At 51.9% G+C, this 26,152-nt stretch overlaps 1 protein-coding gene across 3 annotated transcripts in view; it reads left to right on the forward strand.

Moving 5' to 3' along the window:
- Nucleotides 1-26,152, forward strand: part of DIS3L2 (DIS3 like 3'-5' exoribonuclease 2) — a 192,318-nt gene that overhangs the window by 141,648 nt on the left and 24,518 nt on the right. For all 3 annotated transcript variants that reach the window (XM_083848724.1, XM_083848725.1, XM_083848726.1), the window contains one exon: nt 13,349-13,428. In XM_083848724.1, the coding sequence (XP_083704850.1) occupies nt 13,349-13,428 (80 nt within the window). The remainder of the gene's footprint in view (nt 1-13,348; nt 13,429-26,152) is intronic.

Here is a 26,152-nt window from a genome sequence, read left to right on the forward strand (position 1 = left end):
TGGCAGTAGCTGGGTGATAACTGGCATGGGCAGAGCCAAGCAGGAGCCTTTGATTTTTAGCTTTAAGAGGAGAGCTTTCAGCCCTAGGTTGGGTCTAGGGAAAGCAGCAGTGTGAGGCTTGGTTTAGGGAAGAAAAAAAGGAGTCCGAAAAGCAATTTGTTTCTGCTTTCTGTGAGCAAGACTTCCAAAGGAACTCAGTCAATTCTGCAGTACAATCAACAGGACTGGAAAAAAATACCAAGTGAAGTAACACAGTGGCTGTGGTAAACATGAACTGAAGCCTTGGAAGTAGCTAATGGCATACCACAAAAGAGTCTCCTTTCACCCACCGCGGGCCGTGCCAGCAGCAAGCGCTGCCAGCGCTGGCTTCTCGCAGAGGAAAGCATCATTTGGCTCCCCTTTGGATTTCATTACTCTTCCTGCGCTCCCTCCTGCTCGCAGCAGCAGCCTTTCCAGTTGTAAAGGAGTGAATTAACTCCCTTCGTGTCAGTGATGGATGAGGCGCTTTCTGCCCCTTCAAAGAGGCGAGCCGTGCCGGCGGATGCGGTGCCAGCCGAGGTGAAAAGTCCAAGCGGGACGGGGGAGCCCGCGGGGTGACCCGGCTGTCACTCGGGACACCCCGGGGACAGCTCCCGCTGGTGCCCTGGTTTTGTCCCCCTTTCAATGGACTTGGGCACATCCCTTAACACGCAGCGGCCGTTGGTGCGGGATTCGGGGCCTCAAAGGCTTTCGGGGGTGCTCCTCGGCCCCGCGCAGTGGGGGTCAGCACGCTGGTACGTGGGGAGAGCTCGTTCCGGGCGTCCGTGGCTAATCACATTAAAGGTGACCTCGTGGGCGGCTCTTTCCATTGTTGCCATATGTTTTGTCCGGCGCTTGAGTGATGTTGTGCATTGGAATGTATTCATGCGTCGCCTAATTTAATCACCAGGCTTAATCCCTTCTCCTGTTCTACACTCTTAGAATTTACTGGCTCCTTTCTGGCCTCCCGTGCATTGTCTGGGGCTCCTTCAGAAGCTAATACAGACCCCTGGAGATATTTTTATTTATTTACTTCCAGAATGTATTTAAAACAGAAATCCCAGCAACAAACCCAGCAAGCTCTCCAAAGAGCAAGCGGTGCAGTGGATGCTCTAGGAGGCTGATCCTTCATCCCTGTGATCTTTTTCTTCCATCCTTTCCACAGAGAAATTAAGGATTAGGCTCATGGGTTTAAAAAAACAAAACAAAATACTACGAATGGAAAAACGACTGAGAAAGCTGCGTGTCTCCTTTTAATATTGTTGGAATAAATAACTAATTTTACAGAGGCTGTCTCTGTAAAATATGGTGTTGGTTTCTGCCTTTAAAGCTTACTGCTTTGGTACGGACAGCTCCCGTTCCAGGACTGACCGGACAAAATTAACCCAACAAAGCCACGAGTCCGTCCAGCTGGGAAGCTGGAAAGTCTGATGTATGCAGAACTGCTGCAAAAGGCAGAGAGCTCTCTGCAAGAGCTGACACGGTCCACAGAAGTCAGGCATTTCTGGGGAGCGGGGCTTTAAGGGTGATTTCTAAAGATTTTTCTGTGCCCCAGCTGGCTCTGCAGGGTAGAGGTATAGGTTAAAAATTGGAATTAGAGATTCAGCTGTCTTGTGACTCGCTGTAGGAGTGGATGGGGTCAGTCCTGGCAAGGGAAGGCAGTGATGAGATTTTAGAATGATACATGATCAGGTTGCTGCTGTGCTCAACTCCCAGAGGCAGGAAACCTTTTAGTTTTCTTACGCTTGCTGAGGCAGATCGTTGAACAAATACCTCCTGGGGTGGTGCAGTTCTTCGATTCTCCTTCCCCGCACGCAGTGTGCTGGTACCCACAACTCTGAGCAGTGGAATACATCCCGGATGGCTTTGAAACCTTAAACATGGCTTGTACCGATTGAACTGAATTGCAGTTTTGAGCTTTCGTGTGTGTGTGTGCGTGTGTTAGCATGCACGGTTTCTTGCAGCTGAGCTCTCACGTGTGAGCTTGCCGATACTCTGCGACTGTGTGTTACGGTCTCGGTTTGATAGGAGGAAGGAGGGATGACGTAAAAGATTGCAGATTTGCGACCGGCTTTAAAAATAGTTCTAAAATGTTATGTATCTTCATTTTGAAGAAATGCAATACTGCTTGGAAACCACAACTACTGAACATAAACCATGTCGAGCCCCTTCCATATGTTAAATAACAGTGCGGAATAGAGGGTTATGAACAGCCTGCTGTGCAGCCGGGCTGGAAGAAGATCACTGATCTTGCCCCCCGTGCTCCAGCCCGGTGATCGACAGCGCCGTCGCGGGCTCTGACATCAACTTGGCTGCACAGCAACGCTTTACATTTTATACCGCACCTTTTCAGAGCGAACCTTGCCAGAGCCCTTTCCGAGGCGTGCACACGCCGAAATCGCTTCCCCGCTGAAGCGCAGCCGCGTCCAGACCAGAGCCGGAGCCGCCCGGAGGGAAGCGGCCGTGGGTTAGCGGGAGGGCAGGGTGCCCACCCCGCTCCTGACGCCTCGCTGGGACAAGTCTCCTGGCCCTCGTCCCTTCCCGCTTCCGTCTTTTCCCAGGCTGCGACAGAGGAGCTGTGAGGTCCCTAGGAAAGAGTGAGCGGGAGCAGGTCACTGCCTGCCAGAGGAATTCCACCGGAGCCCCGGAGCCAGCGGCGGTTGCGCGAGCGGCAGCAGCCTGCTCTCGCCATCCGTGGGAACGGGCAGGGATGTCCTCGGAGAGCTCGGGATCTCCTACACGTGTGCGGCACGCCCCGAGATTTTGGTGAAGGAACCTGGAAGAGGAGAGGGCTGGCGCTGCGGGATGCCGGGAGGTGTTTTGTGGCGTGCGGAGGAGATGCAGCACCCCGAAGGATGGGGAAGGACAGCGGGGCTCCTCAGCAGGAATCAGCACAGTGCAATCAGGGCGTTCTGCATCTTCCCAGTCCCTGCTCTGGTTTAACCACTTGCCAAAATAACTCAACTTAGAAATACTGTTGTGATCTCTCTTGTTAACCTGGCAGAGCTCTTATCGTGTTGGCACAGGGGCTGTTCATATTTTAATGGGTTTATCTCTTCTATGGAGGGTATTACAAGCTTTCGTCTGTCTTCCAGTGCGGCTCTACGGAAATCCCTCCAGGCATAAGATAGTACCTGGACGCCGAATTAATCCGTGCTCCTGGGTTCTCACAGCTCCATTAGGGGCTTAGCAGGGGAAGCAGTTAGCATTAACAAACTTAAGAAAATAGGATTTGCAGGGTTTGATCTGCCCTCGGCTCCTCGTATCCTCCCAACAGCAATGACAAAGACTGGGCACATTACGGGAAGACAAAATAGTGTCAGGGCTGATTTGTAAAATGTGTATCAGCATTCCCCAAGGGGAAGAACTTGGGGGAAAAAAAGTTGTTCTGTACTCAGGTGCAATAGGAGACACCGAATCATTTATCCTCCTGCCACATGCCCCAACACATCTGCACCCCCAGCTCTTACCTTGCGTTTCCATGTGGCTTGGGCCATCTGAAGCCAGGGCAGTGTCCCATCCTCCTGCCTGCTTCACCTAGCCACTGCTTTGTGTTTTCACCGGCAGGAGGTTGCAGCAGTTCTTGGAAACCAGCACGGATCAGGCACTTTGCGAAGGGTGCTTTGTCCTGTTGCTCTTCATCGAATGCACGTTTTCTTTCTTTGATCTTGAACTTTTACCTTTGCTGGTGTTCTTGTTGTTTTCCATGAAACGAACCGCCTGCGAGCCTCGCTGTGTTTTATTCGTGGTGTTAGTTCCTGAGCAGGGCCGGGTATCAATCAGTGTCTGAATCTGCTGCCTCTCTGGGAGCTGCTCCCTTCTGCAGCGCTGCTCCCTCCGGACTTCGGGCTCTCGCAGAGCAGCAGTGCCAGTTGCAAAGGTAATTGTGACCTGTGTTCAGAGATGACTGTCAGGTGTACAAAACAGAGCATTCGGGGATAATGACCTGCTACGTGCAGTACCCACGAGTAACAGCATAGCGAGCAGCAAGTTGAGGGAGGTTTCCACTGGGTTGTGTCACTTTTCATCTAAAGCAAACACAGAGCACACCGACTGCTTCTCTTAAGTTTTTCAGGCTCTCCTATATCCTTTGGGGACAGGAATGCCTTAGTGATGCCTTTCTGGTCAGGCTTTGCTTTTCCTCATCAGATCAGAATGACATACACGGGGGCTTTGTACTGCCCATCCTGCGAAAAAGCTGTGGTTGTGGCAGCGGGATGGCTCCGGTCATGGACACGAGTGGCCCTCAGGCCACAGATGCTGTGTACAGAGACACGTGTCCGCTCTGCTGACACTTCTCAGACTAAGGGAAATTTTACATCAGTTGTACGCTTGAAGTTTCTCTCCTTGTTAACAGTGAGAAGCATTTCCTTTCTTTTCATGGTTACTTTAACCCCTTTGGTTGACCTGTTTGCCTCAGGATTTTCAGAGCAGCGAACGTATTTGCTGTTCTGCCAGCCTCGGCCGTACAGCGAGCTTTCCTGCGAACCAGGGATTAGGAGGCCGAGGGACTCTTTCCATCTTAGCACCTGCTTCGTGCTGTGAGGAGCAGCTCTGGGTGCAGGCTGTTGGTGCTATGGTGCTGGGCTCCAGCCATGGATGCTCACGGGCTCGGCGCTGCGGTGTCAGCGTTGCGTTTCCCGTCTTGCTTCTCATGAGGTCTGACCTGTTCCCGTTCACACCCATCGTAGGTCCCAGCAGCTCAGCTGACCTCTGGCTTTTTGCTCGGGCTGTTGGCCTCTCCTGGGGGATTTCCCTTCTCTAATGAGGTGCGTGGTGTCAGAGCGCTGCCCTCCGGCCATCGGCTTCTTCATTGACAGGGCGCCGTTGCTTAACGGCAAGCTGTTTGCCTGGAGAAGGTGCCGCCTCCCTAGCAGCCTGTAGGGTTGTTTCAAGTTCCCGATTGCACTCAAGTCTCCTAACAGAGTCTTCATCCTCCTCCTTTTCTAAATTCCTGCTTTCCCAAGTGAATTTTTGTAGCTCACAGTGAAGAAGAGGCCGGTTGGACGGGCAGGACCCAACTCTTCCCTTGTGGAAAAGCCAGGGAGGCGTCATCAGTCTTCAATGCGCAACGCTTTTCTGCAGCCAGAGAACTCTATCGAGGCAGGTAAAGCCCAGCTTGTGAAGGACCTATTATGTTATTAAGTGACAAGTTCCTTCACACGATGAATCCAGTTGTCAGTTGTTGTTTTTAGAGCACCAGCAGGGCTGGAAAAAGCTCTGGGAGCTCAGCAAGAGCTGGGAGCGCTTTATAGAGTCTGGGAGACAGGCTCTGAGTAACATGAAGCGGCCAAGCAGTGAAATTTGGCATGCATCTTGTTGGTGTCACAGTTTTTTATGTGGCATTTCCTAGGGATGTTTTGCTTTTATTTTAAAATTGATGTATGTGTAGAAAATACTTTAACTTCATTGACAGTTCCCTAGTGGTCTAGAGCATGCGGTGCTGTGTCAGAACTCGTTAGTTTCTGAAGAAGATATTTTTAATCCACCAATGTAAACCCTTTTGCAATTGTATAATCTTTATTTTAGTCGTGTGGTTTCCTAATCATGCATCTAAAGAATGAGCTCATCCAGTTTATAAATTACAAAGAACGTGAATGGAAGTGTTCAGTTCTCCTTTCTATATAAATCTGTTTTTACTTCTTCGCATATTGCATGCTGTGTTCTAAACCTCCAGTGCAAGCAAAGTGTGAGCGTTTAAAAATAAACTCATTAGAAGTTTATATTAGTGCCAAGTGCTGAAAGTTGTCTCCTGCCCCATCTTCCCAGAAGGGCTCTTCAGCTTTGAGTTGCAGCTGCGAAATAAAAGCCAAGGATACAATGCCAGCCTGCCTTCTGATGACAGCATCCGTGTGTCTTTGCAGAGGATCCAGGAAAAGGTGCTTGCTGGTTTTGCTGTACTACCTGGCTACCTGCAGCAGAGGTTTGGGGGGCTATGAGACAACAAAGCAGCACCTGTATGTGCTAGGGAATGTGCGTTGGTGTCTGCTCCTGGGAGGGGAAGACACCGGAGTCCTCGCTGGGTCCAGGGGAGATATTTGGAGAGCAAGATCTGCTGCAGCCTGAGAAATAATTTAGTAGTAACTCATTGTGCCGTTGGGTCCCAGGCTGGTCAAGTAGGTCAGTTAGTTTAAGAAGGGGGAGAAGCAAGAGAAATGCTGTCTTCCATCTTACTCTCTGCTGGGGATTCCCTGGCTCTGTTTGTGTTTTATGTGCTTGTGTTTGCCTGGGTGGATTGCAGGCAGCAGCAGGGATTCAGGCCAGAAGTAAAGCCCCATAGGAGTTTCAGCTCGTTTTCCTAGGTTGGATTGGCTTTCAGGTTGACATTTTCCTTTAGCCCCACGCATGGATCTTGGAGCCTGTTAATAGATGTAGCTCGCTGGCTAATGTCTTGTGACAGAAGGGACGTGAGAGAGATGTGTTGCTTGGGTGGTGCGGAGTGAGTAAAACCCGAGGTGATGTGTTGTATTGCGGCAAGTAAGAGAGAACCTGCCTGTACGAGAGACCTCGAGACTGGAGAACAAAGTAGGAACAGGGACGGAGAGGAAGTAGGAACGGGGACGGAGAGGAATTGCCCTAAGTCACCCTTTGCTGTGCTGTCCATTTACACCCAGGTGTTCTTCTGCCCCGTGAAAGGGGAGAAGTTAGCTTAGGCTGACAAGGAGCTTGTCATCTCAGCGCTGTCATCTCACATACAGGAGCTCTGGGTTGTGCGTTGGCTTGTTGTAGAGCATGCTAGGTGCAGCATGATCATCGCTGATCCCTTCCTGTGCCCACTGTGCATGGCAGTGCGAGGGTTGGGCTGTCTCGAGTGGATGACTGGGGCAGGAGGAGGGAGGAAGAGCAGCTACCAGTGATGTCCCCTCTAGAGCACGCTTTCCCCGAGGAGCAGGCTCATGGGACAGTCGGTTTTGCCTTTCTGTTTGTCTCAGTCTCCTGGGGATTAGCAGTGCTGAGGACACGGGGCAGCAGGGACTGCTTCTGGAGCCTCCTAGGGAATTAAAACCTTCACCTGGAAAATACCCATTTAGGGATGGGGACAAGAGGTCTCACCGAGGAGGCAGTGGGTGAGATGGGACCAGTTTAGGACCAGTTCAGGACTTCCAACCAGTAGCAACAGCAGTCCTGTAACTAGGTGCTGAGACTGGCCAAACATTCGCTGTCTGCGAAGCCAGAAGGGAAGAACCACACGAACCCAACGTGACAGGTCATTAGTTGAGCTGGCAGCAAGCTTCCCTGCCTTGCCTTTATCCACTGGAGGACTCCTGATGTCTCCTTTGCTACCCCATCCTGTCCTTCCTCCATTCCCTCCTAGAGAAAGGGGCAACCAGGAAGAAGTGCAACCTCTACCCAGGGTCTTTCTGCAGCAATTTTGATCTGCAGTGCAAATCGAAAAGCGACCCAGAGGGAGAAGTGCTCAAGAGCAGCTTCTTTAAGTGAAAACACAGCTGTGAGGTTTGCAGGCTGTGCTTCTGTAAGGGCTCGTCCAGTCAGCACAGCCAGCACCGCTGCAGCCCTTCCAGCACGCAGGAATTGGGAAATCCATTGTGAACAAGATTGAGTTTGATGGCCTGTGTGCAGGCAGATGGATGTATTTTTAAGGGACGAGGTGCCAGAAAACTCTGTGATTACGTTACTGGAGCACGGCTCGTTTTTTGTGGTTTGAAAAGTGAGTGTCAGGACTTCAGGGTTATTTTTTTTTCAGGTCAAAACCAAAGTTTGGGAGGGGCATAAAAACCTGCTCGATGACTAAGTTTATTCTTAAAAAGCTTTCTAGAGCTTGCTGGAGAGGGGAGCCTTTATTCCGAGAGGGAGCTGATACCAGTCTTTTTGGACCTCTGTGCAGACGGGGTTATAACTGTGGGAGTGCCAAGGGCAGGTGAGACCCCCTGCCTCTCAGGAGACTGTTTTCAGCGTCATCTTTAGATCCAGTCCCCTGGGTTTTGTTCTGCAGGCTCATGTTTTGCTTCACCTCCTTGCCCTGGGTGATCTCTTTCTGCCTGAATACCATTACGTTGGGGGAATTACCTCGAACAGTAGAACCAAGGCTGGCAAAAGCACGATGCCCTCGTATTGACCCAAACCCAGGACGTTTGAAATCGTTGACCTGGTTATTCGGCTGAACTGATAATACCTCTGAAACAGTGCATGTGCAGAGAAAACTTTCAGTCTAATGACGGAGGTTTGGTGCTCAGAGCCAAGGGGGGATCCAAGCCAAACCATTTACTCAAGGGGCATGCAGAATTTGCCCAGCCGAGTCAATATAGGTACTGGCAGAGTTTCAGCAGCCAGAAAGCTGCTCCTCGCGCTCTCTCCTTGTTGGAGCTACCAGGCTTTATCGCATGACTGGGCCCCTAATTGCTGCAGGTCTAAAACTTTCTTTAAAACGAGGACGGCTGCTGGCTGCACCAAAGCCCAGGCAAGCCTGGAGGTCCAAGGCGGCGTAAAAGCACCATTCCCCCTTTCTGGCCTCTGTGGTAATGGAGAATCCCCAAAATACAGACAGCTTCCTCTACAACCCCACCAAGACCTGTCTGCTCGGAGCAGGGCACTGGGTCCCTGCAGGGATCAGGAAGCCCAGAGCTGTCCGTGCAGTGTGGGGCAGCTGCCCGGAGCCTTTCTGCTTTCCCTGATGTCTTCTGTCTGTGTCCGTGCCCTGTTTGGTGCCTGCTCCCTGCTGCCAAGGGAGCGTGTGGAAACCCTCGGGTGCCCAAGAGCAGATGGAGCACATCGGTGTCTGATGGATGGAGGAGCAAGGGCGGTCCCACCGCCAGCCAGCTGCATCCCCTGCTGGATTTCAGGACGTAGGGATAGCGACTGGGAGGATGTTGCCAACTTAGAGTGGAGCCATTTTCCACTGTGCCCAGCACCACTGTGGGCAGGAGATGACTTTCCTCAAGGAGGTGGCATCACCATCACCTCGAGCCTGCAATATGCGCCACCAAACATTGCCGGGATCGGCCACGTGCTCTAAGTACATTCTCTTGCTCCGTCCACCAGTGGCCAGCCTGTGTGCCCACTCCTGTTCGGTACCATGGGTGCAATGCTCTCCTTCGCTGAGGGAACTACATCCAGCCCATCAAACTGCCTGGCCCTGTGAATTTCAGCGCCCTGCTCCTCTTCAATTTGGGTGTATTGCAATTGTGCCTGGTAGCGAGCGAGCCTATCCATCACCGTATCCTCGCAGATCCCAATTACTCCTTTTGACAGCTCTTATTCGTGCACCTCCCTATGCCTCTGACGTCTCAATTATTGATGGGGCTCGCCTGGGAGGCAGCACTGTGTTTGCAGCGTGGCTCTGTTCCAGCTCCCCTTCCCATCGAGCTCACGCACACACCACGCCGGGCGTCTCTTTATGTGCAGAGCTATCGGAGTGGAAAGGGATCTTTATTAGCATGTGAGCTTCGGGGCTACGCTACTGAAGGGGGCAGTGCAAGCCAAATCGCGCACAGCGCTGGGAAATTTCCTCTCCCCCTCCTCTCCCAGCAGAGCCCAGCAGTGCCCTGTAAAATTAAATGATCTCCTGTGTTTAATGCTGAAGATCCCTTCAGCTGACGAGCCTTCCTTGTGATGGGGTCACTCTGCACTTGCGTTTCTGTAGGAAAACTCAGTGCCCTCATTGTCCCCGCAGGCATCAAATCCTGTGTTTTGAACAACAGTGGCCTTTCCTTTGTCCTGGTATTTATTTGCTGGCTTTATGGCAAGTCTTTGCATTCTGACACACACACAAAAAGGAGCTTCAAAGCAGCCTGCAGTGTTGGAGCAATGCTGTCAAGTTGGTTAAGAGTTAGAGCTGTGCCAGAGGGAGTATTGCAAAAGCCTGTTTGGTTTGTAGGTCTCTGTCTGTCTGGGGGGCTCGGGATGTCTCGTGACATCGCTGCAGTGGAAGTGAGATTGGAGGAATGATAAAGTGGTCGATCAGCTCCTGACATCTCTCCAATCCTCAGCCTTGCCCTGCAACCTTCTGTAGTTCAGAAGTAAGCAGAAGTTTTGTGATGTGCTTAGTGAACAAAGGCAGAAGGAAAAGGCAGCTGCTGGAGGAGACGGGAACAGAAAGGAGCAGCAGCGCTGGGTGTGCAGAGAGCTGGCAGGAAAAGATGCTTGAGTTTTGTTCTCGGGGATCTGTGGTGGCAGGAAAAACCTGCGGAGCAGATCTTCCAAAGCACTGAGATGCTGGGGACATGAGCACCCTCGTAGCTGAACACGGCAGCGCAGACGTGGCCACGTGTCCAAGGATGGTATGCGCAGGACTCAGCCTCCAGTGGCTCCAACAGCAGAGGGGACCCAACAGCACCGTGTTGGGTGGGTGTGGACAGCTTTAAGCTTACGAAGCAGTCCCTGCATCCCAGCTCGCCTCCTGGCAGTGCTCAGCTGGTCCTTCCCTCCCTGCCTCAGCCGCTCTGTGACAAGTTTTGCCCGTGGGCTCCGCTCTCCTTGCAGAGACCAAGTGGCACCAAGCGAGCAGAGGCAGCCGGAGCGCCGCAGGTGGCACACGGCCAGAGCTCGGCTGGTCCTTCAGGAGTCGGTGTGACTCCTCGCCTGGGTGTGACAGTCACAGCCCCTCCTGGCTGGCCGTGATGGGGCAGATCTATGGAAGAACAAGGTTTTGTGCATCAGAGACATCACGACTGCCTCGAGCTGCAGCCGCCGGGACAGAGCTTTAGTTGCCATCTCCGTGTGACAACCTGAGCCCGGCATTTCTCTGCTGGTCTTGTCACTGCAGGTGACAGCAGCATCCACCTGCCTGACAGCAGTGCCCCAGGCGGTCGAGGCACGTTTGGTCCCCGTTACACAGCCCTCAGCCCTTCCTGGCACTGGTGGGTAAGCAGAGAGGACGGAGCCTGCCAAGCAGGGTGTGTTGTATTTGTCTTTAATGCCATAGCCAGAGAAAGAAGGGTTAAAATAACAGAAAGCTGAAAACGCATTATCTTAGGGAACTGTGATCTTTTCTTTCTGGCTAGGCAGGATCCATGCGACCCTGTCCCCTCCAGATAGTGGAAAGGTCACCCTCCCGTACCTGATTCCCCCGGAGCTTTCCCATGCAGCCTGTCCAAACAAGGCTGTTTTCCTTCCCAGCCCTTTTCCTTCCTTCCCGTCCCCCGGACTTGTCTCCTCGCACAGAGCTGCCTCTGGCCCTGAGTGCTGCAGGGGGCACGGAGCCCAGGTGGGCTGTAACCAAAGGTGTGTGGCTAGTGCAAGCCGAAAGGCCACTTAGCTGAGAGAGCTGTAAAGGAGAGGTTCAGGCAGTCCTCAGTTTGTCCCAGTCAGATCTTTTGATAAAAGTAGCCAAAGCAGCCCAATTTTGCACTTTCTTTTGTTTTTCTTCTCTGCAATGCGATGCCCTTCCCTCAGAGCACCGGGGCGTGTGGAGCTGTGGCTGTGATAACTGCTGTCCCTTTTGGCTCAGACCTTCCTTCTGATACTCTAGTAGGAAAGCTTTGGAAAACCTGGCCCAGGAAAATGCCTTTGGGGAGTTCCCAGTCCCTCCTTCGGTTCCCTGACCCAGGGGGACTCTGGTTGTAGCCAAGTGACCTTTGCCTCTATCAAAGCAAGGTGATCACTCGCCTCTCTTGGGGAAATTGCTTGTTTCTTGCTGACCTCCTGCTCCTGTGAGGCATCTGCCGTGCACCGTCGGAGCATCTGGAGAGGCTGGAGCTGCTGCCTGGCTGCAGAGATGTCAAGTAAGACGAAACGTCCCCAGCTGGCCCCGCTAGTCCTGCCTCAGACGCCCTTCTCAGAGATGGGACTGAGGAATATGCCAAGCTGCAGAAGGTCAGAGCCTGCAGGAAGGCACAGACTGTGATACTTCTATCGTGGACACATGCGAAGTGCAGGCATGTGTTACGTGCTGCTGCAGGGTGTGTTTTGGGGTGGTTTACAGGGTTAGGGGCATGGAAGTCCCAGGAGATCAGCTGGGTTTGGCCTCAGCCTTGCACTTGGTTATTAAGTCAGTGACCAAGATGGTGAAGTTTTCCATGATTTCATGGTATGCAGTTTTATTTGGGTCAATGAGAGCACAGCGTATGACTTTGCTACCCTGTAGGGAAGGGAAAATTGGTGCACCATCTAATGATTCAGCACACAGGGTTTCTTAACAGCCTACGGGAGAAAGATGTTTTAATTCTGTGTTCATTCCTGAATAGGCTGTTAATTTGAGTTAGCAATTTCCTTGGACCCCAGAGGAGAGAGTCTGTGATCAAAACGAGCGGCTCAATACCGCTCCCTCCTCCTTTCCCTGTTTAGAAAGGCCGGGCTCATGCTAACAAACCTCTTTTGACTTTTAGCCTTTGCTGTGGTCTTCCCAGACCATTTCAAGTCCTGAAATGATCCAGCAGTGGTTATAGCCCCGCTGTTAATAGTCTGTCCCCCCAAAAAAGCTACAGCCCTCAGTGCGTAAAAACTGCAGCAACCTCCTCCGAAGGATGCTGCCCCTCTTACCCGACCTGCTCGCTCCTCCTGAGGGTCTGCAGCCCTTGTGCAGAGCGCAGGGGCTGCACCTCGGGGCTGCAGGAACAGCCTGCCCTCCTCTCCCCTGGGGCCCAGCAGCATTCCCCTGGGGAAAGAGGCTCTGCTCCGCCGGGCCCCCTCTCGTGGGGGTCAGCCCCGAGCTGTTTTCCGGGCAGTTCAGCATGTAAAATCCTGAAGAAAAAGCCTCCCTGCAGAACCGCCCTGTGGAGAGAGGATTCATTTTTCCCCCTTAAATAAAAGGAGCCGAGGCTGTGCTTGAAATCCGAAAGCCCTTGCCGAACGCCTCCTTGGAGTGGCTTCCAGGTCCCATCACAGCCTCCTGCCGGACGCGGGGCCAAGCTGCAAACCCTTCTAACAGCTCTTTAATAACTCCGCGCAGAAGGAAAAATCTGTCACCTTTCCCTCTGTGGTTTCTCCTCTGTTCTAATGCGCTGGGGGAACGGGATGGAGCCGGGAAGGTTTTCAGAGAAAGGCTCGTGGGAACTGCAGCTGCCGATGGCGAGCGCTCGCTTCTCTGGTGTCTGAGGGCAACCGCAGCCGCTTTGGTGAGGGGCGGTGTGTGTGGGTGGGTTTGGAGGGGCGAGCCGTTATGACCCATGCATTTCAGAAGAACCACAAACACTTTAGAGTAACAAAGGGTGGAAAAAGCGAGAGGTTTCTGCAACGCATGTGACTTCGCCCTGAGGTTTGGAACCCCGCGCTATGTTCCAGGCCGCGGTGTTTGCGTGTCAGTCTCGGCGAGTTAGCTCTCTCCCACAAGCCTTGCTCGCAGTTGCTGTGATGACTGAGAACACAGCCTAAAATGTTGCTTTTTTTTTTTTTTTCTCTCTCTCTTCTCGTTCCCCTCACCCCCTCTCTGCAGCTGAAGCTCTCGTTTACCTTGGACCAGGAGAGCGGGATGCCTCAAGGCTGTTATATCTATCAGTACCGGGACAGCAACAAGTAAGTCCCGCGGCAGATTGCACGCAGCAGATAGGGGAAGGTGCACCGAAAGGAATCTGCCCCGTGTTCTGGCACGGGGAGCACAGCTGCTTGTACCACTTAAAAGTAGATTAAAGCAGGCTTCAGGCTCGACCTGAAACTGGGAACAGCTCCTGTAAAACCAGCGCCTTTAAAATGCACAAGGCTCTGCAGCCCCTTCGTCCTGCAGTGTCTGAAAAAGCCAGACACTCCTTTTATTTGGTTAAAAGGCCAACACTTGGGTACAGAGGGCTCTGGCACCCAGCCAGCCTTTTCCCCGGGGCTGCTTTTTGCAGGGATGACACTGGGGGAGCGGGCTGGGGGTCAGCATCCACACCTGGGCAGCCCTCACCTCCGCTCAGCTACGGGGAGCCGCAGCAGCCTGTCCTCTCTGCTCAAGCTCACCTGTGGGTTCGCTGAGCGGCATTTCATTTGTGGGCACTATAGCAGCCACTTTTATAAGGTACCTTATGATGATATTCAAGCTTTGCATGCATTTGGAGCTGAGTCCTCCTTTTCCAGGTATTCTGCCTATTTTTGCTAGCCCCATTGTGAACTGGCACCCACGATGTTTTTATTTCAAATCACATTCTCATTGTCAAATCGATGGCAGCAGCACAGTTCAGGATATTTCTGTGTTCGTGCTGGGTTTCTTTGCATGAATACCATCATAAATCCATAACCGGTTACCTCTACCTATGTAGTTGTGCTTCTTGCCAGTTATTGCAGGCTAGCACAAAATAGGATGGTATATGAATTTGTCAATGAGTGCAACGCCCTGTAATTAGATCTGCGCTGAAATGCTGAGAAGAACAGCCCCGACAAGGAAGAAATAAATCTGCATGCGGCACCTAGCTCTTCCTAAGCTGGGAAATGTGTGCTTAAAAAAGAAAGGGGATCTTTTCTGGGAGAAGAGCACAAAGCCCTTCCTTCCCACCTGTGAGTCGGCAATTAGCGTGCAGTACCCGATCCCATTCCGACCACCTTGGCCCTGCAGGCATGAAGGAAAAGAGCTGCTATCTCCAGCACCACGAAGCCAGCAGGAAGACGTGCAGTTAAGTGCGAAAGCATAAAATCAACACGGGAAGAGCATTCGGTTTTGAGTGTTCATAAGGCAATGGTACGCAATGGACAGCGAGGAGAAGAAAACCCCCAGACCTGGTGGGTTTTGTTAAGGCTGTTTATAGATCCCCTGTTTCTAATTGTGTGGGGTATATCTCAAAAATCAGGAGCCGTGTTTTCTGCCACATACCTTCCTCTCCCCAGGCTTGTGTGTGCGTTTTGTGCCATTGTTTGAGGAAACTCCTGGGCTGGGTGTGGAGCTGTTTTGTTTAAGCGCTAAGGCCAATAGCAATTCAGTTGGAGACGTTGATTTTAGCTGTGAGTGGTCCAGCATGAGACAAAGTAGCTGCAGCATGTTGGCAGCTGTCGATGTAGAGATGTATGGCTGTGACCTGCATTTCTGGCAACCGGGGGAGCCAAGGCACCAGAGCGGTGCCAGCCAGGATCGTGCATTTGCAAAGCACGGTGCAGGCAGGATGAGTGCACTTGCGAGCAAACCCAAACCTTGTGCGTGCCTGACAAATCCAAATCATCATTACACCTCCCTGCAAGGTCCTGTACGTTGTGTTTTATAGCTGGCTTGCCCAAACCAGGGGCATGGCGAGCAGGATATCCATTGCCAGGGGAGAACCTTGCTGAATCTGAGCCCAGGCTTATCCCCTGTGCCCTGTGCATGCAGCCCTGGGGCTCGGAGGCTGCTCGTCCGACAGACTGAAGCGTGAAGGTCTGTGCTACAGCTGACGTATTCTTGCAGGTAAAACGCCCTTGAGCCAAACGTGTGCTCGGCTCCGGTTGTACCCTCAGTGATTTTGGAGGAGTTCACGTGCGCTGCACCTTTATGGCCACCAGAGCACTGCATTTAGGAACCTGATAGCGTACGAAGCATTGACTTGGTGCTGCTTTCCTCTCTCTCAGCCCAGCAGAGACCGTGTTTCTCCAGCACTGAGACTTTTACAGGGTTAATTTGGTATCCACAGAACAGCGTGGCAGTTGTCATGATACTTCTTCCTTAGCAATTTCCCAGGGTAAATTGTAGGGTTTGTGTTCTCACCAGCCTGGTGAGGACTGAACAGCGCTGATCAGGACCCGAGGGGATAAGAGCTCTTCTGCGCTCTTTAAAAGATGCACCTAGAAGTTAAAGCACCACAACATCTGTGCCTGCTCCACGTCTTGGAGCTGTGTCCAGCCCAGAGAAGACATGCTTAGTGACATGCTGTGCGTCCTGGCATGGCGAGGCTCTGTGCCACCATGGTCACCAGAGGAGTGTCCCTTCCCCTCCAGGTGGCAAATGCTGTTCCAAGCTGCAGCCAGACGGGGCCACCGGAGAACAGCGAATGCTGGCCTCTGCTCTCCGAACAAAGGGCCGGAGGTTGCTGAAAGCATAATTACAAGAGCAATTAAAATTTCTATCGCTTAGGCTAGAAGTGCAAGTACCATTCAGGCTCTTACAAGGGCAATCAGTTGGAGTTTGTTCTCGTTGAAATGAAACCCTATCGAGGAATTTGCGCCTGCTCCCAGCAGCTTATCATCCCCTGCCTACCTGTAGCACTACGGCGCTGGGGAGACTGGTGTCAATGGTGCCTCCTCCCCAGCACAGTTCATGGGCAGGAGTTGCGTGAATGAATGCATCCTCATTCAGCAGAGCTGGTCTCGGCGTAGGCTCCAGGTCTGGGGGAGCTTTTGGTCTTTGGGAGCTTTGGACTGAGACTAGAAGAGGTGCTGAGCCTTCACCTGCTCTGCTCCCTGTCCCCTGTTGTGATATATTGGGACGTGATGGCAATAAATAGTCCCAGCAGAGGTGAAGGTGCAGCACTTGGTCCTGTTTGAGGAGAGAGGTCGTCGCTGCCCACCCTGCAGTCAGGGGGAGACCAGGGGACATCTTTTTTCCTGTGCTTCCTGCTCAGACCCAGCCACTTCCCTCTCCGTGGCTGCCAGCCCTTTGAGCCTGCCTGGCCCTGGAGGAAATTACTTGACCTCACGCAGAAGAAAGCCATCTCCTTTCTTGTTTTTAAGCCATATTACTTAAATTCTCCTTAACGGGGATCAGTCAGGATAATCTACAGAGGACAGGGCTGCAGTACCTGGCTGCTTTGGGAAGGCTGTGACACGAGGGACAGCCTGGTGACATGTGCACGGTGACATGCTGCACAGGAGCACGTTGTCAGCTGTCACGTTGCCCCAGAGCAGTCACAGGGAAGGCCAGCCTGGCCAGCCTTCCTGCAGCGTGACTGCAGCACGGATCTGGTGTTTGGGCTGGGACTGGCTCGCTGCCACTCCTTCCCGCCCAGGCTGCACAGGATCCAGCGGCAGAACCCACCCAGGCAGTACAAGGCCATCAAGGCCATTTGCATCCACTTTGGCTCAGGAGTCCTGTCTTATGACACACAAACTCACTGATCCCAGCTTTAGGACTGCGATGCCAGCTGTGCTGAAGCAGTGCCTGGCACCTGAGTGTGGCTGATCCTGCTCTTGTAGGTTGCCAGGCAGTGGGAAGGATGAGATTGAGAAAGATTACGGGTAGTCATGGAACATTTCTTCCATCCCAACTACAGGAAAAGCCAAAGCCAACCTGAGATCCCCCTGGAAGTCTTCTGTCTGTGTCTAAGAAATAGGAAATCCTGTCTCCTCCGCATTCACTATCTCTATCCAGACGCTTCTCTGGATCCCATCTCACTTCTGCTCACCTACCCACAGCAAACCTGACCCTTCAAGTGCCCTTCTCTGCCCCCCAAGACTCTCTAATCGCTGCCACCTTCCTCAGATGATGCGGTGCTCATGGTCCCTGCCATCCCAGACACACCAAGGAGCTGCAAATCCCTGTCAAGATTCCTGTTACATGGGTCATATTTGCAGAACATTGTAGTGCTTCCTCCTCCCCCGCTGATTCTCCTCTAGCATGGTTTTCGTGTTCCCTGAGCCTCCAGGTATTGTTTTCTTCTTCGGGTCTCTTCCTCATGCCAGGAGTGCCGTCTTTGCTGATATACCGGCCTGCTCCTCAACAACGAACTTCATTTTAATTCCTTGCTGCAGCTGGTTTTTGTGCGTGTGTGTGTCATGATTATGAATTCGCAGCGGGGGCTTTCATGTTCTCTTCGGAGTAATTTCTAAACCCAGAGGAGCAGCATCTTGCGTGGAACCACTTAGAGACCTCTTACAAAGGCAGCCTGGGAGTATTGATCATTTTTCCTCTCCAGGGACCCGGAGCGTTACGGATACAGCTGCTGTGCGGTGTAGCCACTTGCGGGCAGCACCACACAACTCTTGAGGATGAGAAGTGAAAAATAGCTCCAGTTGATAGGAAAAGTGGTGCCCCCTTTTATATAGAGATCAATGATGCCTGGTACATTGGATTATCACTTAAAACACCAGGACTTCAAATGCCAGGGTGCATGCACTCCTGATGCTGACAGGTTAGTGATGTATAATGTTGTTTGGGTTACCAACCGAGCTCCTCTCTGCAATCTTTTCATAAGGTGAATATAATATCTGCAGTGATGTACCCAATGTTACATCAGGAGAGCCAGCCTATAATTATGCTTGAATTGTTTGAACGGGTTATTTGTCACTAGCACATTAGCTCACTCCATTTAGTGCTACCAGCCAGGGCTGCGGCAGGCTTGGTGTAAACAGAGCTTGGGTGGAGGTTTTGGTGTTTGTTTGTTTGTTTTAATACGGAAAAGCAGAATTTATTTGGGTTTATTCTTTTTTTTTTTTTTTTTTTCTAGGAGAGCTATTCAGTGGGAGTGCTAGGAACAAAATATGTAAACCAGCTGACACAGCACAACTGATTTGTTTTCAGATGTAGCTCCCAGGTGTACACCTCATGTTGGACTTCAGCATGGACCTGGTGGGTTTGTAGTGAGCTGGCAGGTTTTTCCCAGTATGTTTTGTGGTTTTTTTATTTATTATTGCTTTGAGGAATTGAGTCTTGCGGAGTGGGGTGTTTGTGCAAAGAATTGCTGCACAGCTCACGCAGTCATTGGGTACCCGACCTGCCTTGTTGCACGTTTTTTTCATGGCATGCATCCCTGCAAAGCAGGGTATTGGTGTAAAGGAAGCAACTGCCTCTCCTGCTGGCACCAGATTTTCTCGTTAGTGGTATGTACGCTGCCCTGTTCTGACCCGCATGGCTCAGGGAAATCTCTGAAGGCGGCATCTTGTCTTGTTTGTCTTGTCGCAGGCAGGGATTTCATGGGGGAAATCCATGTCCCTGTAATCCCTTGACATCTCGGGCTTGGATGGATGCTGTCCAGTACCAATTATTCACCTGAAGCTTATGAAATGCCTTGTTTAGATTTCAGATCAAAATAAAATTAATTCAATTTCTAAAAGTTGCTTTGCCAGCTCATGTCAAATTCTCTGTGGTGGAAATTTCACCTTAGGGTGCCCTGTTGGGCAAGCTGGCTTAGCTGGGGCAAGGCATGTCCAGCTGCCCTGCACTTCTGTGCCTGACCCTGGCCTCAACTCTGCACATCACTAGGATTTTGCAACCATTTCCTAAGACTTGTTGTGTTGCAGGTAGCTGCACTGCCCTGTGACTCTTTCCTGGCAAGCTGTGGTAGGGTTTAGCCGTGTTTGGAGGCCATGAGAAAGCATCGGGGGCAACTGGAGTTAACTAAGCCTGTATTTTCTTTGCTGAGAAGGAAGAATACCACTTGGGTTGTAACTAGCCCCTGCGTTTGAGACTAAGCCAGCCTACTCCGGGCTTACAGCACTACCAAGATCTAGTGGAAGGTGTTCCTGCGTGGATGAGAATGGGAATGGAAGCAAAACGCAAGCCGGGACATGAGTTGGCGCTGCAGAGGAGATATACTGTACCGAGCCAGTGACTAATCAGGATGGAGTTTTTCTTTTGATACCGTGTCTTGTTATTTGTTTGACTTTTCAGTGGCAAACTTTGTCCGAGTCGGCAGGTGATGGGGATGCTTCACCTGCCAAAGAGTAAACACTGGAGTTGGCCAGGCGAGGCTGGGAAGTGAGTGTGTCACTGAACGTGGAGATCAACCAGTGCTCCTTGTTTTGGCGTAGGTCCAGCGTGGGCTACATCGTCCCGGAGAGCCAGTCTGCATGTTGACCTTTAAAACTCCGAAAGACACGTAATCCTTCCTGCCTTAAGGATACGTGCCCGGCTTTCCGTATGCCACAGCCACAGACTGCTGGGGCACGCTGCGAAATTGTGTTTGTCACCCGAGGCGCTGAGCAGAAGGGAGTTTTCTTTCCCTGCAGAAGGGACCCTATGGACATTTCGAGGTGGAAGAAGGGTTCTTACAAAGGGCTCTGCCCAAGGTGCTACTTAGCTGCTTTTCTCAATGCAGACCTGTCTCCTCCTCCTCCTGCCACCCAGCTACTTTAATAACGGGTTGCCAGCCCTTCAGTGCTGCAGAAATAGTAACTGCCAGCTCCTTGGCGTGCTGCTGTGGTGTGGGGGCTGCAGACGGCAAAGGTGGCCAAGGAAACCTGCCTTTCCCCCGTGTGAGCAGGTGGGATTTGAAGATGATGTGACCCCTTCCAAACAAACGCTTGAAGCTTTCCCTGATGCCACAAAGCCCACGTGTACCAGTAGATGTCTCTCTAAATCCCCATGGGGTACCAGGACAGTTGGTGTGTTCTCCTGTTCTCCAGGGAGGGGAAGGACTGGGTTCCCAAACCCCAGCCAGGTGTGTAAGCTCCCTGCTCTGCCCCTGCTCTCCCTGGTTTAACTGGGAGTCGTTTTTTTCCCCTGTGTCAGCGTGCTCACTTGGTGAGGAGCTGCAAAACTTCCTTGTCCGTGGTAGGTGTCTGGGTATTCAGTGGCAGTAAAGTAGGTGAGAAAATCAGCTGCAATTGTGCCTGAGTCAGAGATGCTGTCTCCATGTGTCATTCCTGGAGATCTGTTTACATAACCATTTGCTTAACAATATGTTTGGAAGCCCTCAGTACCATTTCGGCACCATTTCCCTGGTCTATATATGTTTAATGCCAAAGGCAGTGAGCTATATCTGAGCTACAATTGCTAACCTATAAAAAAAGTGAATTTTTTTTTTCAGTGGCACTGTATCAGACAAGTCCCTGATTAGCCCTTAGGTATGTGGGAGAGGGCAGGACGTGGGGAAAAAGCAAACATCCTCCTTCCACAAGAAGTCCCTCTCACTTTTACCTTGAACATAGGTTGCTGGCTTGACTGTGTGTCCGGGAAGGTCCTCTCCTGAGCTGAGATCTGGCTAGAGAATCACCAGGCACCCTAACCATCCCTCTCCCAGCGGGGTTTCTAGGCATATCTTTAATTACAGATTCAGAAAACAGCCCCTTTTTTTGGCTTAGTCTGTGTCCTTGAATGCACAGTCACGGTACAGAGCGGCTTCCCTGGGTCCGGGTTTTGCTGTGCACTTCCCTCTGTGCCGTTACAAGCAGGGAGCACTGGGAGCAGCAGGCAAGGGCACGTGCTGTGCCTTCTCCTGTTGCTTAGGATGTGCTTTAGGTCCAAACGATGCAAAGTTACATGTAGTGTCAGGCAGTGAAGTAAGAACAAGGACGATGAATAGGATGCCGAGTACACGGAACAGGCGTTGTGCTAGCAGTGCTGATGCTCTGTTTGGAGAGAGACCTTCCCGTCCCCCTCGCCAGCCTGCTGTTTGATCTCTGCTTTCTGTCTCGAGAGAGCAAGGGCTTTCGGTTTGCCGCGGGCAGGACCTCTCCGGTCTGTTCAGCACTAAGCACTGCCATTCCTCGGGGGACCTGCAGTGTAAGCTGGAGCAACTGGGTGGATTGTCGGCCCGCTGGGATTGCTCTCTCTCAAAGAGCTACTGGCTGTAAGCTGGAGCATTCATTCTAGAAGTAAAGCACACAATGAAAGCAAGAGAGATTAACCACTGGCAAAGCATCCCAAGAGAACACCAGGGAATTCTCCCTCTCTCAAGGACAAGTGCGCTTCTGGAAGATGTTTTAGACCCTACAGGCCAGCGGATTTCCCAGAGCAGCAGTGGCCTGAAGCCCTCCAGGCTCTGCAGGTCAGCTTCTGTCATAATCCTCCGCGTCTTAAAGTCCTGGCACACAGCTGCAGTCAGGGTAAGGGACCAGCTTAGCACTGATACCGCTCATTTCTTTGCAAAGCTGGGTTTTGCCAGCTGCTGCTGGAAGTACAGGGCGTTTGCTTTGAGTCCCGGTCTCTCCCCGTGTAGTCTGCCAAGCTGGCATCCAACATAACCTTATTGCTTGGAATGATGTCCTTGCAAATCAAAAGGTGAGAGAGGAAGCCTCTCTCCTTACCTCCTCCCGAGCAGCAGGGGTGAGTGGTTTTACTTTACTGCCATCCTTTGCTCTGGATCCTGCTGCTTTTTCAACTGTTTTTTTTCAAAGTTGAGAGCAGCTAAATCAATCCGTCGATGGACTCTGTTCCCTCCACACCTTCATGCTTCTGCATCAAGAAAAAGAGCTTCATATCTTAAGCATGTTTTGTGTGCTGTGTCGAGGTCACCCTGAATGGGGTTCCCATTACAGCTCAGCACTTTCACCTCTTCCAATTAGCCATGCATTAGTCAAGCTGGAGCCTAATGGCTTTGGCTTTGCCAGTACTGTCTGAAACATTCACAGCGATGTAAGAGGATTTGGGCACCACTTCCTTTCAAGTTAATGGAAAGATCTTGCTTGGAAGGAATCTGCTTGAGGATCGGCGTGTACTTTGCATTAATGTTTCCATTAATTTTAATGGGAGATGGTCCTAAATTCCTCGGATCAGCTTTGAACATCTTAAATTTTGTGTCCTTCACCTGTCTCATCTAAAATGGGGCTGATGAGCAGAAATGCTCTTAGCTGAGCAGTATCATTATTGGCCAAGGTGTCCTGCAAGTTTTTCTGCCTCTGCCTTCTCTGGAAACGTCCCGTTGTCTGGTGACCCCACTGGGCTGCTCACAGCTCACTGCACACGGAGTTAGCAGGTCCAGGGTCTGCTCCCAGCGCAGAGGTTGTCTTCTGGCGTTGATCCCGTGAGCAGAACAACTCCACATCCCCTGCTTCCCCTCCCTCTCTCCTTGCTCTCTGCCCTCCTGCTCCTCTGAACACAGCAGTGGTTAACTGCTACTGAGCATCTCTTGCTGGTCAGCTCGCTGCTTGCTCGTGCCTCCTGGGCTGCTTGTAGACATTTGCTTCTGTCTCTTGACTGAGCTGAGCTGAGATCGACATCCCGACTGCTCATCATGTTCCCTATCCCTTGGTGAAAGCCAGCCCTGGCAGTGCTCTTGTACGTGCTGGATCTCCGACATAACCTCATTTTGCTGACATCCCAGTTCATTTAGGAAAGGAGTAGAAGCAGACCCTGATCTCCTCAGCGTAATCGGGTTAGCAAGCAGCTGCACGTGCACTTGTCCTGGCAGCTAAGAAAGGCCCCACTGGTGTAGCCCTGCTGTCTGTGCAGCCCGACATCCTCCCGACAGCAGGCAGCAATGACTGATCGAGGCAGGTGTGTAAGAACAGGGGCAGGACTGATCCTTCCCCAGGGTCTGCCCTGCGGACATCCAGAGGTGCTTTATACTGAAGAGAGATCTGCAGGCGGGTAAGGGGGAGGTGGGCTGCCAGCTGTCAGGGCACGGGGACGTGCAGCAGCCCCCAGGGCAGCAAACAGCACGCGAATTGCACTGGGCACCTGCACTGATGGAGCGTTTGAGGAGCTGCAGTCCTCAATGTGCTCATGATACAGGTAAACACGCTGGTGTCCAGGGCATGGAAGTGTCCTTTGGAAGAACCACGTGCACCTAGAAAAGCGGAGAGGCAGCTCTGTTGCAGTGTAGGGCTGGGCACGAGTTTGCAGGCTAAGGATGAGCTGGCAGGGTCCGTGTTACCCAAAGAGGTCTGCTGTGAACTGTTGGCAGGGTAGAGCTGAGAGGCTGTGCAGAGGGCTGCCCGTCACTCCCCCCTCGGCCAGCCCAGGGTCAGCTCCAGCCCCCAGCAATTAGCGAGACGGATTGAATTGAGATTGATCTGTCTAGTTGCGCAGAGCGAGGCGACTCCAGCAAGAAATTTCTCCTCTCCCTCTGTCTCCACGTTAAAAGGAAGGAGACCTTGTCAGATTTCTGGATAAATGGGAAGCGCAGGGCAAGATGGAAATAAATGTTGTGCTAATGCGTAGGAAGAATCATTTGGACAGAGAGACATCATTGATATGGCCAGGCTGCAGCTGATCTGCATCACTCTGCTGAAAATTGTGCCTTGTGGTACAGCTGCTGCAAAAGGCAGCATTCAGCGAGGTCTCTGCTATTCGCTGTGTGCTTGCAGCATGTTGCAGGGGAGCGCAGAGACGCAGGGTCTGGTTCAAAGTAGGAGTTTAAAGCATCTGTAGCAGCCTGGACCGGCGCAGCAATGCCTGCTGCAGGGGATTTGTCGGAGCTGCCTCCTGGGCAACTTGGATTCAGCTGGAAAACTGGGCAGGATATTTGGAAGCAGGGCTGTTAGCCCTGAAGAGTTCAGTGGTCTGAGTCCCAGCACGGCTCCTCGAGCTGTTCCACTCACCAAGGAGCAGCTCTTGTACCTGGAGTGCTCACTTTTTGAAGGACCCCCCGAGCAGGCAGCCCGCAGGGTAAGGCAGAGCACAGCCCCTCTGGAAAGCAGACAGATGAAGGATGCTTGTCCCAAGACCCACGGTGGGTGCAGCCATCCCAGAGCTCCCAAACACGCACAGGGATGCTCTCTTAGGTGGCAGAGGGATGCTGCTTTGTGTGTGTTTACCCAGGGCTTTCATCTGCGCAGTGCCAGCACGAGAGCCGCTGCTTGTACTTGACAGCTCAGCTATTGTTGCAAAGTATGATTTAATAGCAAGACTTGATTACAACATGCAAATGTAGCTGCTGGGGGACTATCTCAGAGGTTTGTGGAGATTAGCTGTTAAATTGGCCAGTGCAAAAACATTATTAAGCAGAGAATATAATTACTCATCTTGTGCTTCTGTATTGTATGGAAGAGACAGATTTGTTTAAAAGCCAGCAAGTCCTATACAGAGAAAAGACTTGTGTAAATGCCACATCATGTACTACTGTATGTTGCAGCGTATTTTATTAGAGAAGCAATACTTAATAACAACATTTGGGAACATGTGGAAAGAATCCATTATATTATCCTGCATCGTAAAAGCAAACCTAATGCCTGTTCTGGGTGAAGGCGGTGCAGATATTGAAACATCTCCTTTCGGTGGAGGTTGATTGCTTTTATGGAGATTGTATCGTATGGATATAAACAAATCCAGCACTTGATGTGGAATCTAGGAGCAGGGTTTTAGACTCAGGCATCTATCTTCCCTCTGCGTGTGTTCCCTCTGAAATGCATCAAGGTTCCCATTAACACCTTAAACGTGGAAAGTAGGATTAAAGGGAGACTGTCAGCACATGGGAAATGAAAATCTAGGTGTGCGCTTGCTGTTAGTTCTTACCTTTCAGTCCTAGAGTAGTGTACGGGGCTCCTAGAATAAAAGCTCACGTGTGCGGGAGGATGTGGAGGGAGGGTTGAGGCGTGGGGGGTTTGTTAGTGCTGCAGACCTGGTTTTCAGAGCACGTTGGGGTTTGGGGATTTCCTCCTGCCCCCAGGGTGCTGGTGGCAGGGGCTGGGCTTGCAGGGAGTGCTGCAGTGGTAGGGCTGTGTCCCTGGCAGCCGGGTGTCCTGCTCGGGGATTTGGCTGCCAGCAGCTTTGGTGGGGACGGGGATGGTTTTTGGCAGGGAGCTGAGGGCAGGTCCTGAGCCTCTACACACTTGAACCGTCACACATGCAGGAAGCCCGTGCGTGGCAGCTGGATTTAAAAATATATTGGGCTCCTCAAAGTTCCAGATGATTTCAGGAAAATCTGTAACAGAGGAGGGCTGAGTTAGAGGAACAGCTGGTTGGTAATGGAGCATGGCTTCTGCCAGTCACAAGTGGTGATACGGGGAGCAGGGGGATGCTCGTGGGGCAATCCTGCTGTGCCCCAGCGGTGGCTGCTCGCTGCTGATTGATGTCACTGGACGTTTCCCCTCCGGCGTCTCGTGCCTCTCACCAGATGTTCTGCCCAGGCTTCGCCTGTCTAGGCAGGAGGAAGTACCCTGCTTAGATAAAGACTTCCAGGGGTTTTGATGAGAAACTCTTCTCTGTCCTTTTGTTGCAGCTCAAGAGCGTTTTGTACCCCAGTAATTGCTCCCCAGGCTGGTTCCTGTGTGACTCGGAGCAGAATGCAGAGCTGCCACGGGCTGCTGGTGCGTGAATCGCAGCATCCCGGCACAATCTGTCCAAATCGCTGCAAATTTGAATTCGCAGCCAGCCCTGCTTTCTCCTTCACTACGTGTCTGTGCACACACACAGGCATGCCGCCGTGTTCCTTACCTGCTGTATACTGTCTGTTTGTCGTGGCTGGAGCTGTCAGCTCTTCCAGGCAGCGCGGTGGGGGAACGACTGCCCTGCTTGTGACCGGGTTGGGTTTGGCTGGGAGCCACAAAGCACCTGAAGCAGGATCCTGCATCTCCTCTGTGCCTCTGGGGCAGCCAGGAAGAGCTCTGACTGCATCCTCGCAGCAGCATCTCTCTGGTTTTGTTATCCCCTGGCAAAGGGTAATCCTAAAAATACCTGCGAGAGGTTGCAAGCCAAGAGTGTCAGAGAGGGCAGCTCTGCAAATGTCCTCTGTGACCGGGGAAGGGAGAATGACGCATCTCATCA

The sequence above is a fragment of the Anser anser genome (genome assembly GCF_964211835.1).
Source record: "Anser anser genome assembly, chromosome: 9".
Taxonomy (NCBI): domain Eukaryota; kingdom Metazoa; phylum Chordata; class Aves; order Anseriformes; family Anatidae; genus Anser; species Anser anser.